At 39.1% G+C, this 21,845-nt stretch overlaps 1 protein-coding gene across 2 annotated transcripts in view; it reads left to right on the top strand.

Moving 5' to 3' along the window:
• NT5DC1 (5'-nucleotidase domain containing 1) overlaps window positions 1–19,301 on the top strand; it is a 135,755-nt gene extending 116,454 nt beyond the window's left edge. The window contains exons 11-12 of one of the 2 annotated variants that reach the window (XM_051614124.1): window positions 5,488–5,656; window positions 19,059–19,301. In XM_051614124.1, coding sequence (XP_051470084.1) covers window positions 5,488–5,656; window positions 19,059–19,174 — 285 coding nt within the window. In that variant the 3' untranslated portion in view covers window positions 19,175–19,301. The remainder of the gene's footprint in view (window positions 1–5,487; window positions 5,657–19,058) is intronic. The other variant, XM_051614125.1, reaches the window with a different exon arrangement.
• Window positions 19,302–21,845: the final 2,544 nt, after the last annotated feature.

Below are 21,845 nucleotides of genomic sequence, written 5' to 3'. Positions count from 1 at the left end.
CTCAAGTCCAGCACCTGGAATTTTTATTAGATTGTTTTTAAAGCTTTCTTTCTCCCTGCATGAAATACAGTTTGCTTGTGTTTTTCTTATATACAAAGGACTTTTAATTTGCTGCTTCCTTCGCAGGTTGTTTATTTTGGTGACAGCTGTGCTCAGATAAGAGGGACTGTTTCAGAGTCTGGTCCCATGCAGACTACTGATAGTTACCTCAGATAAATAATGCCGTTTTCAGGTTGGTAGCAGCTGGGAAGCAGGGCCTTAGCACAACTGCCACACTTTCATTCCCCCATGGAAGGTGGGAGGTTACTATGGTTCATCCTTCTCTCTGCTGCAGAAGAACAAAGTAGACAGGGAACAATTGCCTGGATGGCCAAGGTGGCAGTTTGTATCTCCTTTGGGTCCTATGTAGGAACTATAGTGCTGCTTCACTCTGCTTTTGGAGTGTTTCTTCTTTTCTGATGTTTCTGAGTAGATAGGTCATTTTCTTCTAATTGCAAAGAGATATATATGCTTTTTACACTTGGCTTTGAAAAGCGCTTTACTTTTTTTTTTTTTTTCTTCTTATGAAATTGTTCTTTGTAATTAAAAAGTGAATTTACTGATAGGAAGATTTTTGTGGGGTGCTTTTATACTAGAGATGCTTTTTTTTCTGGCTAAGAAGCATTTTAAAAGCCCCTGTTTTTTATGGACAAAAAGATATCTTCAATGAAACAAAAACAATATAGATGTGATATCTGTTTCTCTACTATGCTATAAAAGCAACTTATTCTCCTCCAGAAAATTGTTCATTGTCTGGCTGGAGACTCTGCTGCATTGCTGCATAGAACTTACATCTCTCTAAGGCTTGGGGTTTTTCATTCAACCATGGTTTCCTAAGCATGTTCAGTATGTGCTTTTGAGGCACAGATTTTTAAACAGCCAGCCAGAAAATCTTTATTTTCCTAGAAGTACAAAGAAGGAGTTACTGAGTGATGTGTTTCTAACCCCGTGATAAGATTTAGTTTTCTCCTGTTGCAATACCTCTGGCTGTCTGCTCACAAGATCCATCTTCTGTATCGCTGAAGTTGTCATGCAGGAAATTGAGACTTTTAGACAGGTGCTTGACATTTCACTGACGCTGTAGTATTCCTGATAAGAGATTGCAGTATCTTGGGGAGACACCACCCCTGCCACACGCAAGCCCTGTTCAGTTTACATCCGCTACCAGTGACAGCCAGCAAGCAAGGGAGAAATGAATCGCATTGATTAAAGGAACCTGAACCAGGGGGGCCGTGGCAGGTCAGTGGTGTTATTTCATTACCACGCTGCTCACTGGAGTCTGAACAACAGGTCACATCCATATCTCTGCAGTTGACTGGACACCACTAACTTAACAGGACTAGTTCAAAGGGGACTCCCTTTGCAGGCCTATGAAAGTTCTGTTTTCATTCCCCTAATCAACTTCTTCCATTAACCCTTTGGCTAAGAGGAGAGAAAAGCCAACTCAAAAGATTGTACAAAGTCAGATGTTCTTGGAAAAGTAAGCACTAACAGAATAGGTTTAGTTTTCTTCATCAGCCTTCTCATTTGTTGGAAATAAAAAAAATACACTATTATTGCAGATTTACCATGCCATGCTATGTGTGCAGAGAGGGACTGAAAGTTTAATACGAGATGTAATCCTCCTTTCTATCAATCTTTACAAAACATTATTAAGAAATGAAGTATTACTTCTAATTTGAAATTAAATCTTTCAGAAAGAAATTACAAAAAACTGTTTCCAGTTGTTTGACTGGTATTTCATCACTAACAGGGAGAGGGGAAGAAAACAACCTCCTCACACACGAGCTGGGAGGCTAGTAATTTCCATTTTCATTAGCAGCTTTTGTCTTTTCCCTTCAATTAAATGCATGATATAAGCCAGATACACATAACTGTGAAATTATGGTAACAACTGCAGTTCTTTCAAGTATATGAATCATAACCAAATGACCAAGAGAACAGCAAACTAAAAACTATTCATGCAATTACTTGACTCCTAAGTGAATTGCCACATGCGGGAGAAAAAAAAATACCAAGCATTGTGTTGAAACAAGATTCCCCCCAGATTTGGGGGTTTGTTTGCTTGGCTGGAGGCTTTGTTTTTGCTGTCTGTTCTTTATATGTGTGTTCGATTCCATCAATGAAAACTCAAAGAAAAGCTGGAATTTGTCCCAGGATTTCGAGGGAAGTGATCACAGAAGAGCTAGTCAGTTTGTAAGAACCTTGGGCTATGGGAATGAATGGAACAGAAATCAAATAATGTATTGGCAGTTACAGATTATCTTTTTGCAGTTAGAAGGAAAAACTTCATTTTTATAGTATTGCCTAGTGGCTGTTTGGTTGGGGAGATCAGGGTCCTTAGCCCCCAGGCACCCTGAATCTCTGGGGCTCTGTCATCTTGACCACAGAGAAGGCTAATTATTCTGTGACTTTTGGCTCTCTTTTCCTCTTTATTCTCATTTATCTTTAACACAAATCTAACAGGACTTTCAGGAACACCCTGATGGGCTGCTGTGAAGCCTGATGAGTTAAAGCAATATCCTTAAAGCTGTATCCTGAGGTGAAATCCAAAGTCTGCTTATAGTGATCCATGTTGTAGTTTAGGTACAATGATCATTGTTGAAATGTTTTCTATTTGCACAGGAATTGTGGGGTTCTGTTCAAAAATTAAAGCAGCAGTAGGTTTGCCCATTTGCACACCCAGCATGGGTGTGTTATTCAGGAGCATCTGGTTGTTGCTACCAGCACAGCTATGCTGCCAGAAACACCACAAATACTTGCCGTTGTACTGGCAAAACTATATTTTGAGCACTGATTTTTTCTGGCACTGAGTGGCAGCATTACTACCTTGGCACACAGCAAACAGCAGTCAGTTCCATCTGTCCCACTGGGTGCAGTAAAGTAATTCTAGTGTTCCGCTCTTGGTACGAAGATGATGGTATAGATGGCAAATATCCATCAAAGTAATGCCTCAAAAAAATGCTAACAGCTTAATTTTTCATTCCTGTCTCCTTTACATCCTCCTTTCTTTCATCTCTTTACCAAATTTAGAAGAACTTCAGAGCTCAGCTCCCTGCCTCTTTCAATTTAAAAAGGTGATTTGTAAGCTGACAAATCAGTATTACCCAAGGGTCCTGTTAACAGACTTTGTCTTCTCTGTCAGTAGGCCATATTTGTCTGCAGTTAATAAAGCAAAGGTGATAGTAAGTGTTCTGGGGGTTTTAACCTGGTGGAAGGCCCTGGGACTTGGAGAATGTTGGTACCATCATTATTTCTCTGAGGTCTACATGGAGTCTTTGAGGCTTTATACCCTTAACTGACACAATCAACACCTGACCTGCTACTGTCTCACCATTATGCCTAAGAGCAAAACCACGTGCTTGGAAGTTTTGCATAAGAAAGAGAGATTGATTGCTCAGCACTTCCCAGGATCTCCTGTCCTGCTGGGAGAGCAAATCCCATGTCTGTGGACTACGGGAGTAGCTTCTGCACCTTTCAGAGCTCCTCCACCCCCCTGTTGAATGTGTGCCACCAGGCATGTGAGGAGTATTGAGTTTAAAGGGAGACTTTTGCCTCATTTCACAGATTTATAGATTCATGGTACATGGTCTGTCCTTCGTGGCAGGCAATATGTATGCTGCAGATGAGATACAGACATCTTCTAGGCATTAGTTAAGGGTGGCAGAGAGAATGATGTCTGATGCTTCCTAAGGATTTGGGCAAAGTTTTTGACATCTCTTTTCAGATTTGAGATCAAGATTTACCCTACCAAACTGCCCCTGTCATGTGGAGATAAGCCAGTAGCAAAATGATAAGACTTTTCCACCAGGTGACGTGACAACTCATATTTAATTGGGTTTGGTTATACTAAGAACGTGGGCTTTAAATCCAAAATGTCACTCCTTCCTCCTTAATAAAGCAAAAATTCCCACTCTGAGAATCAGACCTCAGAAAAAATCAGTCCATTTCCTAAATTTTAAGTGCCTATTGAACCAGTCAAGCATTTCAAAAAGCAGAAGTCTCAGATTTTTTTTCCCTTGTCAATAAATAAGGCCTGCTCTTTTGTGCAAATCCTTGTGTGGGCCACTTTTGATTAATCAACTGGACAGCTGGAACAGCCTTAAGAGTTTTCTGCATCTGTCATCCAGCTGGCAAACTAATTTTAATTCAGTATACCAGCTACACTTATTTATAACTGATACAGAGTTCTGGTATTTGCATGGCAAGATAAGATTTGGCAAGAAATAATATAAGATTCTGTCCCTGTGCATGAAGGGAAGAAAAAAAAAGAAGAAAAAAAAAAACAAAAAACAAAAACCCCACAAAACACAAAAAAGCCCATCTCTGAAGTTAACTGTTTTGAAACAGAAGAGGATTTTCCGAACCTATTTGCATCAGAAGACAGAAAAAAATATCTATATTTGTCTGAATCAATACTTCCTCACCATCCCCAGCTACGCTCAGAGAAGAAAGCACAAAATCACAAAAAGAATGGCTCTGTGTTTACTGTTCAGCTGCATCAACAGCTTTCATGTGATCAAAGCCATGGACCTTTTTCATAAATACAAATTATTCCAGCAGATTCTCAAAACCATTAAGAAAAGGGATTAAATGGAAAATAAAGTACAAAAGTTCACACATCTGGAGGCACACACTACGATATCTGTTCTTCTGTGCTTTGCTGGTCTGAAAAGATACTTTGCACACAAATTATTTTAACAGATTTTCTGTAGTGTAGTTCATAATTTTGATTTCCATTGTTTCATCTTTCTGTAGAGGCCTCCTGGAGCTTTTTCTGGCTGCTCATGGCAATATATATAGCAGGTTTCAAGATGAACGGCTAAAAAATTCGGTTTTCCTAATGCTGCTTTACTGCTTCCTTTAAAACACGAGTCTACATGTTGTTGTCTGAAAATATTAATGAAAAAATCAGTTTTTCACAATTTGCTAGACAACTGAATGGCTCTCCATGGATCCTGTGGCTCTCTTCTCACTCATTCCTCAGCTCAGAAACAGGTAACACAGGTGACATGATTAATTCTTCACAGTTATTCCATCCAGCACAGGGAGACTCCTTTTTCTTGTGAGGAGGTTCAGACTGGGTTGTGGGCTGTGCCACAACTACCCAGCTTCTCCAGCAGAGAAAGGCAGCAGGCTATTCACAATATTAAAAGCAGAAAAACAGGGAAAAGAGAGGCCTTTTTTAAAGGGAAAAATTATTTAATTCAACTTTTTTATTTATGGATTTAGGGAATCCATAAATTGTGTTACCAGGAGCTTGGGAACTTGTGGGAGGAAGACTATTACTGGTTTTCTTTATAATATTTTAAAGTCACATTGCTCATGACGTACAATACAGTTTTCCCAGAAAATCAGAGAAACACTGGAGTTGCGTAACTCATGTTGGATAAAGACAGAAGATTTCTTTTTCTTTCAAGATTACTTATTTATTTATTTTTCTTTCAGGGAGATCAGCCCAAAGCTCCTTACTTTATATCTAGACAGTGGGGCTCTTTCTTCGTGGACAGAGTGCCAGGCCTGGAAAATGCAGAGGAAACCATAGTTCGCACGTGGTCCTGTAAATGTGTTAGCACTTATAGCACTATTGCAATCCCTAGTATTGAAGCAATAGCAGGTAAGGAAAATTGCTGCGTTTTGTTTTTTTTTCCTAATGAAAATGTAGTATTCATAGTAACTTTGTCATACTGTAGATCTATTTTTGAAATTATATGTATCCGAAGTACATTCCAAAATATTATGGCCATATCATGCAGCAGTTCATAGAATCATAGAAGCATAGAATGGTTTGGGTTGGAATGGACATTAAAGATCATCTACTTCCAACCCCCCTCCATGGGCAGGGACATCTTTCATTAGACCAGGTTGCTCAAAGCCCTGCCCAGCCTGGCCTTGAACATCTCTAGGGAGGGGGCATCCACAGCTTCTCTGGGCAACCTGTTCCAGTGCCTCACCACCCTCACAGTGAAGATTTTCTTCCTAATGTTTAACCTAAATCTCCCCTCTTCCAGTTTTAATCCATTAACTCCTATCACTACATACCCTTGTAAAAAGTCCCTCCCGAACTTTCTTGTAGCCCCTTCAGGTACTGGAAGGCTGCTATAAGGTCTCCCTAGAGCCTTTTCTTCTCCAGGCTGAATAACCCCAACTGTCTCAGCCTGTCTTCATAGCTGAGGTGCTCCAGCCCTCTCATCATCTTTGTGGCCCTTCTCTGAACTCACTCCATGAGCTCTATGTCCTTCCTGTGTTGAGGGCTCCAGAACTGGACACAATACTCCAGGTGAGGTCTCACAAGTGCAGAGTAGAGGAGCAGAATCACTTCCTTGACCAGTTAATACTAGTAGTTATTAATTACTTTGATGTTTATGCTTGCTACACCTCTTCAGTTATTTGTATGTGCCTGCTTAGTTTATCCTAAGTTAGAAATAACATGCAACTTTTAACAGATTGTAGATTAGCTACTGAATTTTGATTCAGGACTTCCCCACAGTATTTTGCTGTGTTTGTTTGCAGTGGTGAGTTACCTTAGGAAACAAACACATGCCAAATTACTTGGGGTTTTTAGACTTCTAAATAAGTTTCTCTCTGATCTGGCTTGTTATCCTTCCTCAATCAGCTCACTTATCCCTTCACAGTTGAAATGGAAATGAATGAATGCAGGAATGTAATGAGGCCAAGATTGCCTAGGACTGTGTTTCTCTGTCTTCTTTCTTGCTTGCTTGCTTGCTTGCTTGCTTGCTTGCTTTCTTTCTTGCTTTTGAAACTGCACCATTATGGACAGAACTGGATCCTAAATATTCTTCTTACTGGAAAAACAAGGTAATCAAAAATTTACCTAAATTGAAAAAACAGCTCTTGCTTTCTACCTTGTTACATCAAGGCTGCATCAAAGGTACAATTATGGCTGATCTTCTGATTTCCAATAATGTTTATCCCCAGAAGCACCATACATTATTTTGGATGGCTTTTAGCAAGAGTTGTCGCAGTAATACTGCAATAACTTTGCAATTTATCAGTTCATTACGAAGTGGTGGTGAATAATCTTTATCTACCTACTTATATATCCTCAATCTATCATTTTGCCTTCCAGAACTTTATTGACACACCATATCTAAAGGAATAAACAAATTATTAAATGAATGAGGTGCTTAACTGTATGATGAACACAGCAAGAGTTTAGTTTACTAACCCCTCTGTTTAGCATCAGTTGCCTGATTCATGCATAAGACCAAGGAATAAAAAGTCATTCCGAGAGTGAATTTCATATTTCCCCAGCAGTTATTTCTGCACCAAAATATGTGCGATAGACCGGTTCTTTTCTACTGTATTTTACACTTTTACTTTTTATAAGGATCACTCAAGCCAGAAAATTCATATGATGCCAGAATGTATTTATGCTTCTGATATGTGCCTTGTTAAAGTCGGCAGTTCAGCCTAAAGGTACAAAACCCAAATATACCAAGGGAAATTGCCAGGAGGGAGGTAACTTCTTGTAAAACTCCTTTCTAATACCTTTTCCAGAGCCATTCTGTGGCTTGCTTTGGAAGTGTTGGCCTAGAGGAAGCACATTGATCAGCCACACTCTCAAGAAACTGCTTCCCAGCCAGCTCCCTAAAACCTCAGCTCAGTTTGCAGGGCTAGCAAAGGCTTCAGACCACAAAAATACCACCAAGTTCCCAGTTACAGATGAAGGAGTGAGACCTGGAAAGGCATATCTGTGTAAATTGGTGAGTAGTACAGCTGCCTGCCTTCCATGCAAAGTCTGTGCCTCTGTCAGGAGGGATGCTGTGCACTGTCCCTCACTGCATCAGACCAGTGCTGGGGCAGGTACTGGTGTCTGCAAAACTTGTACCCCAGAGCTAAAGGACAGGGCAGAAATAACATTTTTGACTTGCAGCTGTGCACCTGAACACAGACTGAAAGCTGAAGGTAGGAGAACATCTGTGGTTCCTTACAGAGAGAGAGGTATTCCTTGTTTGTTTGTGTGAATGAGCAGATGTTCATTATTATGGATGCAGAGGAATTCCTGACTTCTCTCAAATACCTTGTCTGACTCCTGTCACAGCAAGCTGTGAGAGCCCCTGCTTTGCCAAGCCCTGAAGTTTTTGGCTGCAGTTGTAAGTCATAGCTCAGCTGCAGCTACTTGGGAATAACTAGGTAGCGGAGATTCAGACAGGTTATGTGAATTTGATGCACTCCAGCTTTTTCTTTCTTACTCATCTACTTTGATTACCAGCAGAGGACTTTCCACTGCTAAGCTGCAAAGACACAGACCTTTCTTCAAGATTCCCTCAGCCCAAATGTGCAACCAGGTTGCCAGTGTGCTGACTGTGCCAGCCCAGCTCCCAAACACCAGCCAGCCCTGCCCTGGCAGCACCCGGCTCAGCCCGACCCAGCCAAATGAGCTGCCACCTTCCTGGAGATATGCTGCAGCCTCCCAGGAGTGGGGTGCTCACCAGGGCTTCTTTATCAGAGATCTCTGACCTGGCTTTTGTATGTCTACATGAGTGATAGTAAGTGCTTTGGGCAAGTAAATATCCCAACAGCTTGTGTTCTGCAAAAATATTTGAGGAGAATCAGTTGCTGCTATGCTAAATTTGGAATCTGTTTCTGTTGTTTGGATGCAGCGTGTATTTGTGCATAGAGAACAGCTTGGTGTACTTCACAAGACACATTTTTCATTGAAAAAAAATTATTCCAAAAACATTATTCGGTGTTATTCAGTACTAGTGGTGTTTTTAAAAAATAACTCCGTTTTCATCAAAATTCATATGGGAATTATTTTGAGAGATTTATCAGAAATTAATTTGGGGTAATAAAACCCTTCAAGCCTGTTTCCATTTATTATTTTGGTGCAGATGCCTTCTGATACTTTCACCTGCAGAATTTATACATGTCACTAAAGGGAATGGTCTGATACTTAACCAAGAATATCACAGGGAAGAGGGTTTCACAGGGAATGTTGATGTTGCAAGTTTTGGCCATTCAAAGTATAAAACAACAAAGCATACACGCAAATTCTATGTGTAATTAGTCCATCCAGTCTATTCTTTGTAAGCTTTCTCTGCTAATTGGATGGTGTGGTTCTTCTACACTTCTGTCACTTGAAAATTCAGTATCTGACTCAAAAGGAGGTTGCATTCAAAGATGCATCCAAATTCTGAACTTTAACCTCGCCTCTGGCGAGGAAGCTATTGGTGGGATTGCAGATGACAGCATCACAGTTTGTCCTGGCAGTCCCTGAAGAGAAATTGGTATTTCCCTTGTGCATGAAAAGGGACATTTTGTTTATTGTTAAAATTGTTCAAAGGAAAGGATCTTCTGTAATACCTTCTGTGTACTTTTCTTGGTTTGGAGTGGAAAACAGATAAAGGTCAAATAAAAATACTTGCTTTAGACATTATCACCTTGACATTGGGACGACATTAAAAAGGTTTAACTGAAGAGCAGCATTACAGTTATATCTTTGTAATATTAAGAGAAGATCAGTTAAGTTGAAAGTTTTCCAAATATTTCATACGTCTTTTATGAGCTAATTCTCCTTACCCACTTTCATTAAGCAGGGAAGTTTTGGAAAGCTGATGAACTGATTATTGTATTGACCATACGTGGTTAACAAAATAGTAGGAGCCAATGTCCCTACTACTGTTCTACATGCCTCATTCACAAATCCATCTGTTTCTTCACTTCTCTGCTATTGAATCTCTCATTTACAGCTCCTTTACAGATTTTGACCATTTTCAAGCACAATGAAATTGTAAGCCAAATTTTCCAAACCAGGATCCATGACTGTGGGAATGTTACATTTGAGCTCACACATGGAAATGAAAAGGTGTAGGGGTCTGTCTGAAAAACGGCATTTTCCATGAACCGTATTTCCTAATACATCATCCTCCATTTCAAAAAGTTTGGTATGAGCCAAGTAGAGGCATCTATTCCTGTCTATCGTACCTGAATAATCTGAATTTTACCTTCAAGGAACAGTTGACTGCAATAATCACTTATTTACTACTCAAGTTTTTGTAGGAAAAAGCCACTAAAATAACTAGTCAATGCTACCATTTCAGATGGATATTTGATTAGTAATTCCTTGATCCCCACAATTATATGCATGTTTCAAGTTAATGGTTTTCCTTTAAATCTCAGTATGACTGGTATTTTAATAAATGTCCCACTTGAAAAAATTCCATTATAAGTAACTGTGAAGTTATGGAGCTCATAGGGGAATTTTGGTATGTTTGTTTTATTCTTTGTTGCAAGGAAAGCGTAAGAAAGTGGGCTCTAAGTCCTAATAAGGAAAACACAGAAAAACCCTTTTTTTTTAAAATTTCACGATTGTTAACCTAATTTCCTGAACTTGTCTCATAACCTCCCAATGGTGAGGTCATAGGATTAACAATTACTGTGAGCAAGAAACAGAGACTGAGCCATGTTGCAGCTCAAGAGAGTTGCATTTCAGAGAAGAATTAGTGAAAATGTAAATGTTTCATGGAGACAAGAGTTCATTTTCACACTTTGGAGATTTCATAACCAAGCTTGTGTCATGCATGAGGATAATGCATTTTTTTGAAATCTTGAGTACTACATGAAATCTTATCATGCTTTGCACATATGGGTGCCTAACTTTTTCTTCGTGCCTTTTTGTTATTTCAGCTAGCTAGTACAAGAGCAAAATCTTTGTTATAATTTACCAAATCTATCTCTTTAAAGACAATTACAGATCTGTACCCTGCCACTTTCTGTGGGAGTTTGAGTCATCAGCCTCCTTGCTGTATAAATATAATGATAAAATTGCCAGTGAACCATGGCAAAGAAGTTCATGTTTCTGCTTAGAGCTGCAAATTATCTGCACAATGGAAAGCCCAAGGCAGCTGTGACTGGGGCACCAAAACTGGCAACATATGGGTCACAGATACACAGGTCTGCCTGATGCAGATCAACTACAAATTGCAAACCTCATACTTACTTCCATGTGCTTTTATAAGGAAGAATCAACTATTACCACGGAAGTACTGCATTTCACTAATCCTGCAGCCATATTCTCACTTCTGTTTCCCAAACAGTAACATTTGTAATTGTTGCTGAAATGAAACAAAAAAAATCCCCTGTATTTTAAAGAAATTAGTTCTGTTTTGTCGTTGACACTACATAATTTAAAGTCAAATCCAGCTCCTATTAAAATTTAATAAGTCTTTCCTGTAACTAGAGTGATAATTATGTGCTCTTATTTATTCGAATAATACAATAATAGCATATCATTTCCTTAAACTTACAGAACTATCTATGAGATAGTTATTTAGCAGTAACCTTTTGTATTTAATGCTTTACCCTACAACCATGCTTTTCTTACTAGCTTCAGTCTAAGAATGTATCTACAGTTAACATCTAAAGCCTAAGATTCTCAGAATGCTTTGAGATTTTAAACTGCTTTGGGGCTTAGCTGCTATAAATAGTAGTTGTGACTGAAAGACCAAATAAGTCATTTTTATAATGAAACCTTTTATGCAAGAAACATAGTTTTATGTTTGGTGAAAAACTGGTGTACATAGGCAACGGCAACACTTCTGAGGTTTTCTGGTTCTGAAGCTTTGATGCAAATAAAAAAACAAGTAGCAAATATAATTTATTAGAGAGAAGATGCGTGTTCTGAATATATCAGATCTCATCCTGTACATAAAAGCATCAGATAATGTAAATCTGATTCATCTGTTCCAGGAAACTAGTTTCAGTGTTCTTCATTTAAGAGAAAGAAAAACATACTCAACACAACAGACAAATACAATGCATTTCTTTTTAGCTGCAAAATATAACTGAAACCAGCAATAAACTGCATTTCAACCATAACAAATTATTATTCGATAAATCAGAACTAGCTAGTAAAAAGTCGTCAGGACCCAGTTGTTTGCTAAAGGGTCTGAGTCCCCAGCTTTCCCACAAGATTTGACTGTTTGGTAGTAATTTTCAACATAGAAAGGACAGCTTTCAGTGTGCCGCAATTTATTCAGCCTTCCCTGCCTCCTCCAGAAAGGTGTATTGACTTGTGCTCTTGAAGGCTGTGTCAAATCATGCAGAATCCAAAAGATTACTTCCTAGCCAATAACTGACAGAAATGTTCCTGCCTTCGTTATGCTGCTCTGTGAGATGTCAAAATACAGCCACCTCTAAAAGATTAAAGGGAGAACTCATGAGCAACTCATTAGGAAAGGGGGAACCACTTGGTCATTTCTGCTTTAAAGTTATCCTTCAACTCAGGCAGCATAATTTCATTTGCAGGCTGTAATTAAAGCTATAATTGGTTTTTTACTAGATCGCTGACTTCTGGGGTGGGTTTAGATTGCTTCTTTAAAAAACACTGGTGATAATACAAAGTGTTGATAATTTTTCAGTGTGAAAAACAGTGAGAATAGGTAAGTCACCAATTACTGAAAATATTTCTTTGACCAGGTTGGAATTTTACATAACCAACCTCACATGTACAAAAAAAAAAAAAGTAGCTGGAAGCATTTATGTACTCTGGATTGGTGCCTAACACGTTCCCTCTGGATTGAGATGGTAACACACACAAAACAATGTAGGCTTTGTCTTCATTCCTCAAAAAGCTTAATGTGTGTCTGTGTGTGGCTTTTTTACCTTAAGGTAAGCAATGTTTGTCACCCATCCTGAGGAAAAAATAAGGAAAGAAAACATTTGTTTCACAAGAGAGGGGAACATGTCAACAGTAACCAAACTTTGGAGAGAGTTTGGAGACACCTCAAAATGAAAGTAAGGAGCATATCATCATTGCATTTATCTTAATATAGCTCCTTCACTGTCTCAAAAGGCAACTTTTTTCTTTTTTTCTTGATCAATCAGAAATGCCTGTCATCTCAAGGAACTGCTTGATTTCAGGCTAACATCTTCACCTTACCTCAGAAGCTCTTCTCACTGCCCTCAGATCCAGCATGAGTCATTCAGACAGAAATTAATTAACAGAACCCTGAAGACTAACACCTGCTAGTAGGATCTTGGCATTCTCTTAGGATTTTTTTTATATTAAGTCTTAATCTAAATACTTTAAAATATCAAAGTCCACTATTTTCTGTTTATCAGTTCCAGATCAATAACCACACAGGGCTATTTTCTCAAAGGATCTTCAAAAATCACCATTTAAACTTAACACAAAAATGAGAAAATTTCCTTTCACGTACAAATTACAAGTTTTCCCACATAAACACAAAATAGCAAAGGAATTTCTAAGGCTTTTCTTTCTTCAGAATCTGTCAGGCTCAGATGCAAGTTTAGTGTACATCTTGTACACAGCTATTTTGCTCAAGCCAGGGTCAGCAGTCCCTTGGCTGAAGCGTAGACCCTAAGTCATGTGAATTTTTACTCCCAAGATAATTGCAGTGACACTGCATGACACTGGCAGTCACTACAGCCACAGTGGGATGGTCTTCCCATCCCTCTCCAAATCCCTGATAGTGAAGCTGCTGCTTCACATCTCCCCTCAATTTGCCACTTTGATTTTCTCCAATGTCATAGGATCATAGAATTATTAAGGTTGGAAAGGACCTTAAAGATCATCAGGTTCCAACCCCCCTGCTACAAGCAGGGACATCTCCCACTAGACCAGGCTGCACAAAGCCTCATCCAACCTGGCCTTAAACACCTCCAGGGAGAGGGCATCCACAGCCTCCCTGGGCAACCTGTTCCAGTGCCTTAATGTCAGTTTTGTCCATGTTAGATATAGCAGAAGAGTAACCAGTGATAAACCCCAGTGACAGTGAGGTTCTTTCTCAGGCCAAACTCATGCTAGAAATGCCTACTGGCAGAGCTGGAGGCATGATCTCCAACCAATACCCCTGTGTTGGCAAAAGCTCCTGCATCAGTGCAATTAAAACAGCAAACCTGCAGTTTCAATGAGGCTATTTTAATCTTTGTTCCTTTATTCCTGCGTGCCCAGGAATAAACTGCACTGGCTCATATCACCAGCTACATCCAAACTCAGAAGTTTCAGCAACTTCCTCCTATAGAGCATACCAATATTGACAAGTCCCCCCACTCCCATACAACATTGCACTGATGCCCTCCTCCTCCTAACTTTTGAGTCACAGAGTGTGCAGCAGTAACTTCTATGTAACTGATAGGAGCAACACTTTTCTTGTGCTGACTTCACTGTTTTGGAAGCTTGTTTCAGTACAGCAAACATCTGACCTCCTGTTTAGGTAAATCAGCCTTAGAAGTTTTGCTAAAAATAACTGCTATCAGAGAAGTCTACTTGTGAGCTTGAGGGGTGGTTTTTTGCCACTAATACTCTTCCTCACATTCTGAGCTCTTGCTGCAAGTTCTGCTTTGACTGTTAAAACATACTAATGGGTCAGGAGATAAAAACATTTAATTTTTTTTTAAACCACTTGTTATATTTTACCTGCAAGCTGGCAAGTCAGGGCCCTCGACAGTGCAGCCAAACTGGTGAACTCCCCTGCATCGGTTGTGCTTACACCACTGTTTAGAAATTATTATTAGAAATTGTTACCATTAAGAAATTAATATTTTCCTTTATTCTTCAGCAGCAACTTTGAAATACCAGGAAAGATTTATGGCAAAGCTTCTAAGCAAGTATAAATTACTGGAATTCCTGTTACAGCAAAAGAATTAAAAGAATTACTAGCTGATGATCTGCCACTGTAGTTGTACCACCTGGATGCTGAGCTGTAACAAAGAGCTCTGCCTGTGTTTTCTGAGTTTTGCCACTATTAAGCAGTTTAAAAAAATTTTCAAGTTAAAATTTGGGTATTGCTAATGAGGTTTTTGTTTTCCTCACTGTGCCTTTTCCGTGGTGATAATCAGGAGGATATATTTGGATTCACTGAAGAACACAGCCCTGCTGTTTACTGGGAGATTTCTGCAGCCTCTGGCTCCAGCCCCTCTGGCTGGCTGGCAGCAGACCTCAGAGCAGGGAGGGGAGCTCTGCTTTCTGCAGAGCTTCACACTCATCACAGGGATGCTGCTGTGGTGTCATCATGAAAAAATGTTGGCTTTGCTTTTGTTGGTCAATACTGCAAAATTATTCCTGACGTTTCTGCTGTGTATTTTGGGAGAAATCTGTTTCAGTCTTGGAGTGTGCTTTTAATTGGGGGAAAAAAAAGAAGAAAAAGTAAAAAAAAAAAAAGCCTTCCGTCTAAAGAGCTTAGTTCAGATTATATTTGTTTAATGTATTGGTTTGTTCAAGGATATCTCAAAAAAAAGGATTAGATGTACTGAGTTTATCGAGCAGGCCTGTGTCTGGATTAGATTATAATTGTCTTCCATTCAGTTAGTCAAATATTTTCCTGATCACTCATCGAGTATATTACATTTTCCCTTCTTCATGTGGTTTCTTTTTGCTTCCTTGTGGCTGGAACTTTATTTTTAATTCTGATAAAAGCTTGTGGCTTTCATTTAGTTTGCTCAAGCTCACTGAACAGCACACAGACTGAAATGTTGTCAGCTTAATAACTATAAAATAAATCCATCTGTAACACCTAAATGCATGTGTGGATATAGGTATACATAAGCATCAGAGCACAATGTTGTAATTAATGCCACTTAATACCTGGATTTGGATAACTGGAGCACAGTAACTGGCAGTGGTTACTGTTCAAACATTGTAACTGCAGGGCTGCTGGAGTCCTGCAAGTGAGGTAGGGGTAGGGCAGGGCAGGAGTTCTCCTTCTGAGCTCCAGCTGAGGCATATAACCCATAAGGGCTTCCCAAGGCATTGGGAGACACTGATAGCAGATAACGGTCATGGCAAAGGAAACTGGTTTTCATCATTCTTCTGTGGGAACAAAGAAAGGAGTGGAACAGAGATACAGGGGGATTCATCTAATAACTGACATTTCTGTAGCTCTAGAAAGGGACAGAGAACTTGCAACTCTCCATGTATGACTTCTAGGAGTCTTTGGCTCTACAAGTGAATGGCCTGTTTGTCTTGGAAACAAAATGAGTCTGGGTGGAATTACCTAAGTAGGATAGAAAAATTCGAGGATTGTGGTCCTCGAGCAATTGGGTAGAGCCAGCTATTTCATCCTTCTAGCCTCAAGCTGTTTAGTTTGTTCAGGTTTGGGCTTTTTTAGGCTAGTAGCAATATTGGATGAGTTTTGTGCTGAATTCATTGTCCACGTAGGTTAGGACTGATGAGAGCTTCCCTGTCTAGTTATATCTCAGTGAGGACTGGCTATCTGCCCCCTGCCTAATTTATGACTCTCTGTCAGGGTTAGGTGGGGAGTGAGTGCCAAGATGCAAAGGTCTGTCATGACAGCAGCAGTTGGGAGCATGCAGGGTGGCAGAACCTGGAGAAATTTTCTGGCAAAAGACACTAGGAAAACTAACAACTTGGAAATAAGCAATTTTGTGTTTGTTTGTTTTGTTCTTCCTGAAGCCAGTTTTATTATCAAATACTGCTTTGTTTCTGGGGTGAGGGGGGGGAGGAGGGTTGCATACTTTGGCATCAAGCTGTGGACTGTGCAAGAATTTCAGTTTAGTGAAATGGAGCTGCTTATTTCTTCTCTGTGTCATTAGTGATAATATAGAACAAGACCAGATCTGAAATGAGCTGCTTGTGTGTCCATGAGGCAGACTCCAGAGCTGCATCACTGCTCCCTGTTGATGAGCCAGTGTTGCTGGACCCAGTGATACTGTTGCCCTTTGCATCAAAGCAGCTAGATTGAGCTTTGCTGTACAACTCACATAATACCTTTACAATCCAGGGCAACTGTGTTTATTTTCAGTTTTCAGAGTTTTCCAAGAACTTAGTTAAAATGAACTTAGTTTAAATTAAAAATCTTCATCTATCACATTTTCTGGATTTTCATTTTTTCATAGATTTTGCATTCCCTCAAAAAAAAAATAATCTTCACTTCTGTTTCCTTCTATTTGCCCTTCCTTTTCACAGTGTGTTTATTCATAGCCACTAAGATTCCAAGTATGCCTTTCTGGATCAGTCTAGAGCCTTGCCATAAATATATCACACAAAGAAAGCAATAATACAAAATGGTGTGTATTCCAGGCAAAGTAAATGCAGGAAATGAAATCCCTGATGGAAAAAACACCTGGAAACAGGAAGATTTTTACTATGTATGTGATACATAAAATCTGCTTAATGGGTGAAGAATAGTACCTGCTTCATGCAACTATCTTTCAGTGATGCCTTGGGCAACATTTTTACATGTTATACAAGTACACTTCCTCAGACAAAAACAATATTTAAATTGATTGGTTGACTATGGAAAAAAAGGGATCATTCTCTTTTGCAGTCTTATGCATTGTGTATAGAATAGGTTTGGTGTTCAAGCTGATGGAGTAAAGCTAGTTTATGGAGAAATGTCAACAAAATTACTATTTTGATCCAACTGGTTCTTTTTTTCTGTAGCAGTTCAGCCCCATTTGTTATGCTCTTTGGTTAAACTGCTCTTGGGACACTCCAGAATGCTAGTCTAAAAAGCTAGTGAAAGCTTTTATATAAAAATAACTGTACGGCATTTAATTTTTATAGCTCATATTCAGAAATATTTGCTTTCCTTTTTATTATTATTTGTTATTTTGAAAACCTTTGTTTTATACAAAGCTGTCATAAATGGACTCAGCAGCCAGTAAGTCCACTGGGCCCTCCACAGACTAGAAAAACATCTGCCTGTTCTGCTCTGCTCAGAACAGGCTCCAGAGATTCCCCTGACTCAGACAAAATGAGAAAATGTGCATCTTTGACCAGCTGAGTAGAAGAGTAACTTGCTTCCAATCAAGTCTCCTCCCATTTCTGCTTTACTCCAGCCTCTATCTGACTTTTTCAGCTGGGTCTAAATATAAGTGTTCTTGCTTTAGTTATGTTTAATATAGCTTTAAGGCTGCAGACCTGGATCCTCATGCCTTCCTGTGAATTGCTTGTGAGACAGACCTGAACCTCCTGTGGTTTGTGCCAAAACTGCTAAGATTGTGGTTTCACAAAAGCTGCTGTGCATAATAATAATAATAATAATAATAATAATAATAATAATAATAATAATAATAATAATAATAATAATAATATAGCCTATCATGACAAGGTATCATCACCCCAGATTTACTCCCAATTAAAAAAAAAAAAAAAAAAAAAAGAATAAGAAAAAAAAGCTAAGCAACAGTTTTTAAGTTTTACTTTGGTTCTAAACAGACAACCTGGCAAGGAGCTAACCCTTTTCGGGGTTTTTTTTTGTTTGTTTGGTGTGTTATTTTTTTTTTTCATTTATCAGAAGGCTAATTGTGTCTTGAATTAAGTTTTATTTGTGTGGTTTTTTTCATTTGGTTTCTTGAGCTTTGAATGTGAGGTGAGCACAGGAAGTATCAGTTTTCTGGCTGTGAGGGTGGGCGGGTCACTTCTGGCAGCAAAGGCTTGTTTTAAAAAGCTACATAAAAGAGAGCTTTGACTGTTTGGAACTACTTTAATGCATTCAGCATTCTTTACAAACTGGAAGTGATGTGTACGACAAGTTACAAGTGCAGATTTCTAAGAATGCTCGGTACAAAATGATGTTGTTTACACCAGACCGCAAGAAAGCCTAAGAGTGGGTGCCTTTGTGGAGTCTTGCTGTAATAGACATTAAAAAAAAGAAAAAAAAGTATTACATGTTTTAAACATAGCCCTCTTCTGAGTGGATTGCTGAGCAAAAAGAGAAAGGTGACATTAAAGAATGAACTTGAAAGTGTTCTAGTGGGACAATTCCATCTAGGCTCAATGAAGATTTTTGTTTAGTTTTAAGCATTAGTTAAATCATTCTCTATGAGTAGCATTATTGCAGCAGTACAGGAACTCAATAACTTTTACTGCAGTTGAGTAAACTCTGAAAGTCAATCCCTTGGACAGCTGAAGATGTCAAATAAATATGTAATCACACAATCCGAGTTCTAATGCTGGTGAGCAAATGGCTTAAGGGCTTAAGAAGTACTGCTGTTCTCCACAGGCTTATTTTTTATGTGATATGGTCTGTGTTGCTAATCAGATGTGGTATGTTTCTGTCTTTCAGATTTACCACTGGATTACAGATTTGCACGATTCTCAAATAGCTCAGCAACTGCTGGGTACTACCCAAGGCCTCCAAGAGCACTGCTGCCAAATGAGGAGTCAGTGACTATGAAATAGGTTGTTGGCTTTTTCTTTAAATGACCCTGTGGTCCGTACTTAAACTGCTATCAGATGCTAATTGGTGAAAATGCTGTGTGATGCTTCATAAAATAGAATGATGGATTAAAGCAGACTCCTGTCTAGATTTGTGTTTCACTTGTTGCTCTAGTCCTGGCAGAACAGGTGAGCGATGCATCCTTCTCTCTAAACCTTCTGACCACCACTACCTTTCATAAAGTGCTGTTGGCTTTTTCCATGCACTGCCCAAATCCTTTACAAGAAATGTACCCTTAATAACTCATCCCAATTTACATCCTACATTTTCAAGGACATTTTCAGTACTATCCCTGTTTAAGGTCATGCCTACTGCAAGGCTCAGGGAAGATGTGAACCAGACCCTCAGCCATACTTCATTAAGAGTTACCCTGGACAGCCTATGCTACCACTTTAGATCAGTATTTTGCAGGCTCTGAGGAATTTCTTCTCTCATTGGGACTGTTATTGGAGATACAGAAAGACAGAGGCCCAAAGAGAAAATGCATTGTACCCAAAAAGAGGCTTGAATGGGATTTAGGTAGATAAATGCAGGCTGACAGTCCTAAAAGCCTTTGTCACATGCTTCCTATTCCTGAAAGTGCCTAACCAGTATTCATCAGTGAGGTTCCCTGCATGCCTTTTTTTTCCTTTAGTCTTCAATACCTCAAGTGCCAGAGCTCTTCTGCAGAAGGAGGGAAACCTGTGTACAGTGCCTTTCTCAGCTTGAGTGGATTCATGCCTGCGTTCTCCACCGCCCTGGGAATTCCTTCCGTGAGTAGGAAGGATATAGCACCTAGCTATATAGAGACATCTTTGCAAAGTACAGCCTCAGCCCAGAAGAGAAACAAGACTGAAGACCTAAGGTGAATACGTGCTTTCTTACAGGTTAATTTAAACAAACAGGCATCCTGTTCCCTGCACATTCAGTTCCAAAGGCTCGTCCTCCAGTGCTTTGGACAGGAAGCCTTCAGTAACTAATGCAGGGTAGCAGATGCAAAAACATGTCAAAGATACTTGTTTAGTTAGCAGTTTTGTCACACCAGGATGGCAGAATTTTTGATAAATTTCACTCAAAGTTTAAAGAATAATAAACAGTTTATTTTCTTGTTTTCAAGAAAAAGCATTTACTTTCTGAGGCCTAGAAATTATCAGAATGGATTTAACTTGTGTTAACACTTAATCTGTGTCATCGCAGCTCACTGTTTTTGCAGCTTCCCCAGTTAAAATCAGAAGATCATTCCACCTCATTCCAGAGATACTAGCTTTTGTTTCTGTACTTTTTTCCTAACTTTACATAGGATGTAATGTCTACATTCCTGTGGTCCAGTATACTTACAGGTAATATGCAACATTTCCAATTTCGCATTAAGTGTTTCTTTGAAAGGGAAACATAAAGCAAATGAGGAAAACATTGGAGAAACTTCTTTTCATACAAGGTGGGGGAGAAAGGAAAATGAAAGTGCTGTTCTCCTCATAAACTATAGATTGCAAATGTTTCACTTAAGAAGGCAACCATAAGTAATACTAGAGTTTATGTTGAAATTTTTAAATTAGCATCAATGTCTTGGGCAACAAATCTGGCTCATGATAAGGTTATGATCCGTATTAAGCAGAGAGATACCCAGATTAAAATCTCAGATCTCTAATTACAGCATAATTTGAAACTCTAACCTGAATCAAGTAATCATCTGCAAATAATAACTAGGTTGTGGTTCAGACCAATATTGTATGCTCTCACACTTCTGTTGTGCTGAATTTAGAACTGATATTTGTAGGTTGGGGATTTTTTTCTTGTTTTGCTGGGGGCTTTTTTAGTGAAAATCAATTTAACCTGAATTGTTAATGAAAATTAGAGTGAAAATCATCCGAGTCCTTGGTTCCTGGTGTCTCAGTGGAGAAGCAGTATTTTTTTAATGAAAGGTGACAGATTCTAAGGGCAGCCTGAACACAAAGCTCACCAGAACAAACACATACATAGACTTACTCAGCTGGGAGGTGACAGTATCCCTCTGTGACTAAGCCATTTGCACTTGCTTCTTAAAGGACCACACAATAACAGAGAAAGTGGAAAACACAAGGCTGTGTAAGCATGACTCCATGTGTCACCATGTGCTGCAGGAAGACATAGGAAAAATATTTGAAGTGTTTGCCCAAAAGCCAGAGTTCCTGTGAAATCAGGATGTAGCTACTCTTAGGGAAGATTCTTATTCAAGAATCTGAAAATTACACAGGTATTACTACAAAGCAGAGGTTGGAAATGGAGGCTGTGAGGAGACCAGGAAGAAGTGCACATGGCAGAAAATTGGTAGAGAGCTGGCTGTATTCAATGAGACATTGTAAAGACACCACCTTTGCTTCTTCTTCCCTCTCTTTTTTTTTTTTTTTTTTTTTTTTTAACCCCTGGAAATCTCTGAAATTTCTTACATTCTGTTGTGAGAGGCCATTGGCAGAAATATTACTGAAGTGTCTGCAAAACTATCTTGAGTATCAGCAGAGAGGAATAAAGTTGTAAAGATTCATTAAAACCACTGTGTCTGGTTATATAGCCCTGAAAGCCACAGCTTTGCTTAAAGCCAGAGATAAATGCCAAGTCTCTTCTGGTGTCTGTTTTGATACAAAGCACGTGTCTGAATTTTAAAATAAAGAGAATTTA

This window comes from Apus apus, chromosome 3 (genome assembly GCF_020740795.1).
Source record: "Apus apus isolate bApuApu2 chromosome 3, bApuApu2.pri.cur, whole genome shotgun sequence".
Classification (NCBI taxonomy): Eukaryota; Metazoa; Chordata; class Aves; order Apodiformes; family Apodidae; genus Apus; species Apus apus.
The sequence above is the reverse complement of the archived record's forward strand: the minus strand, read 5'-3'. Positions and strand labels throughout refer to the sequence as shown.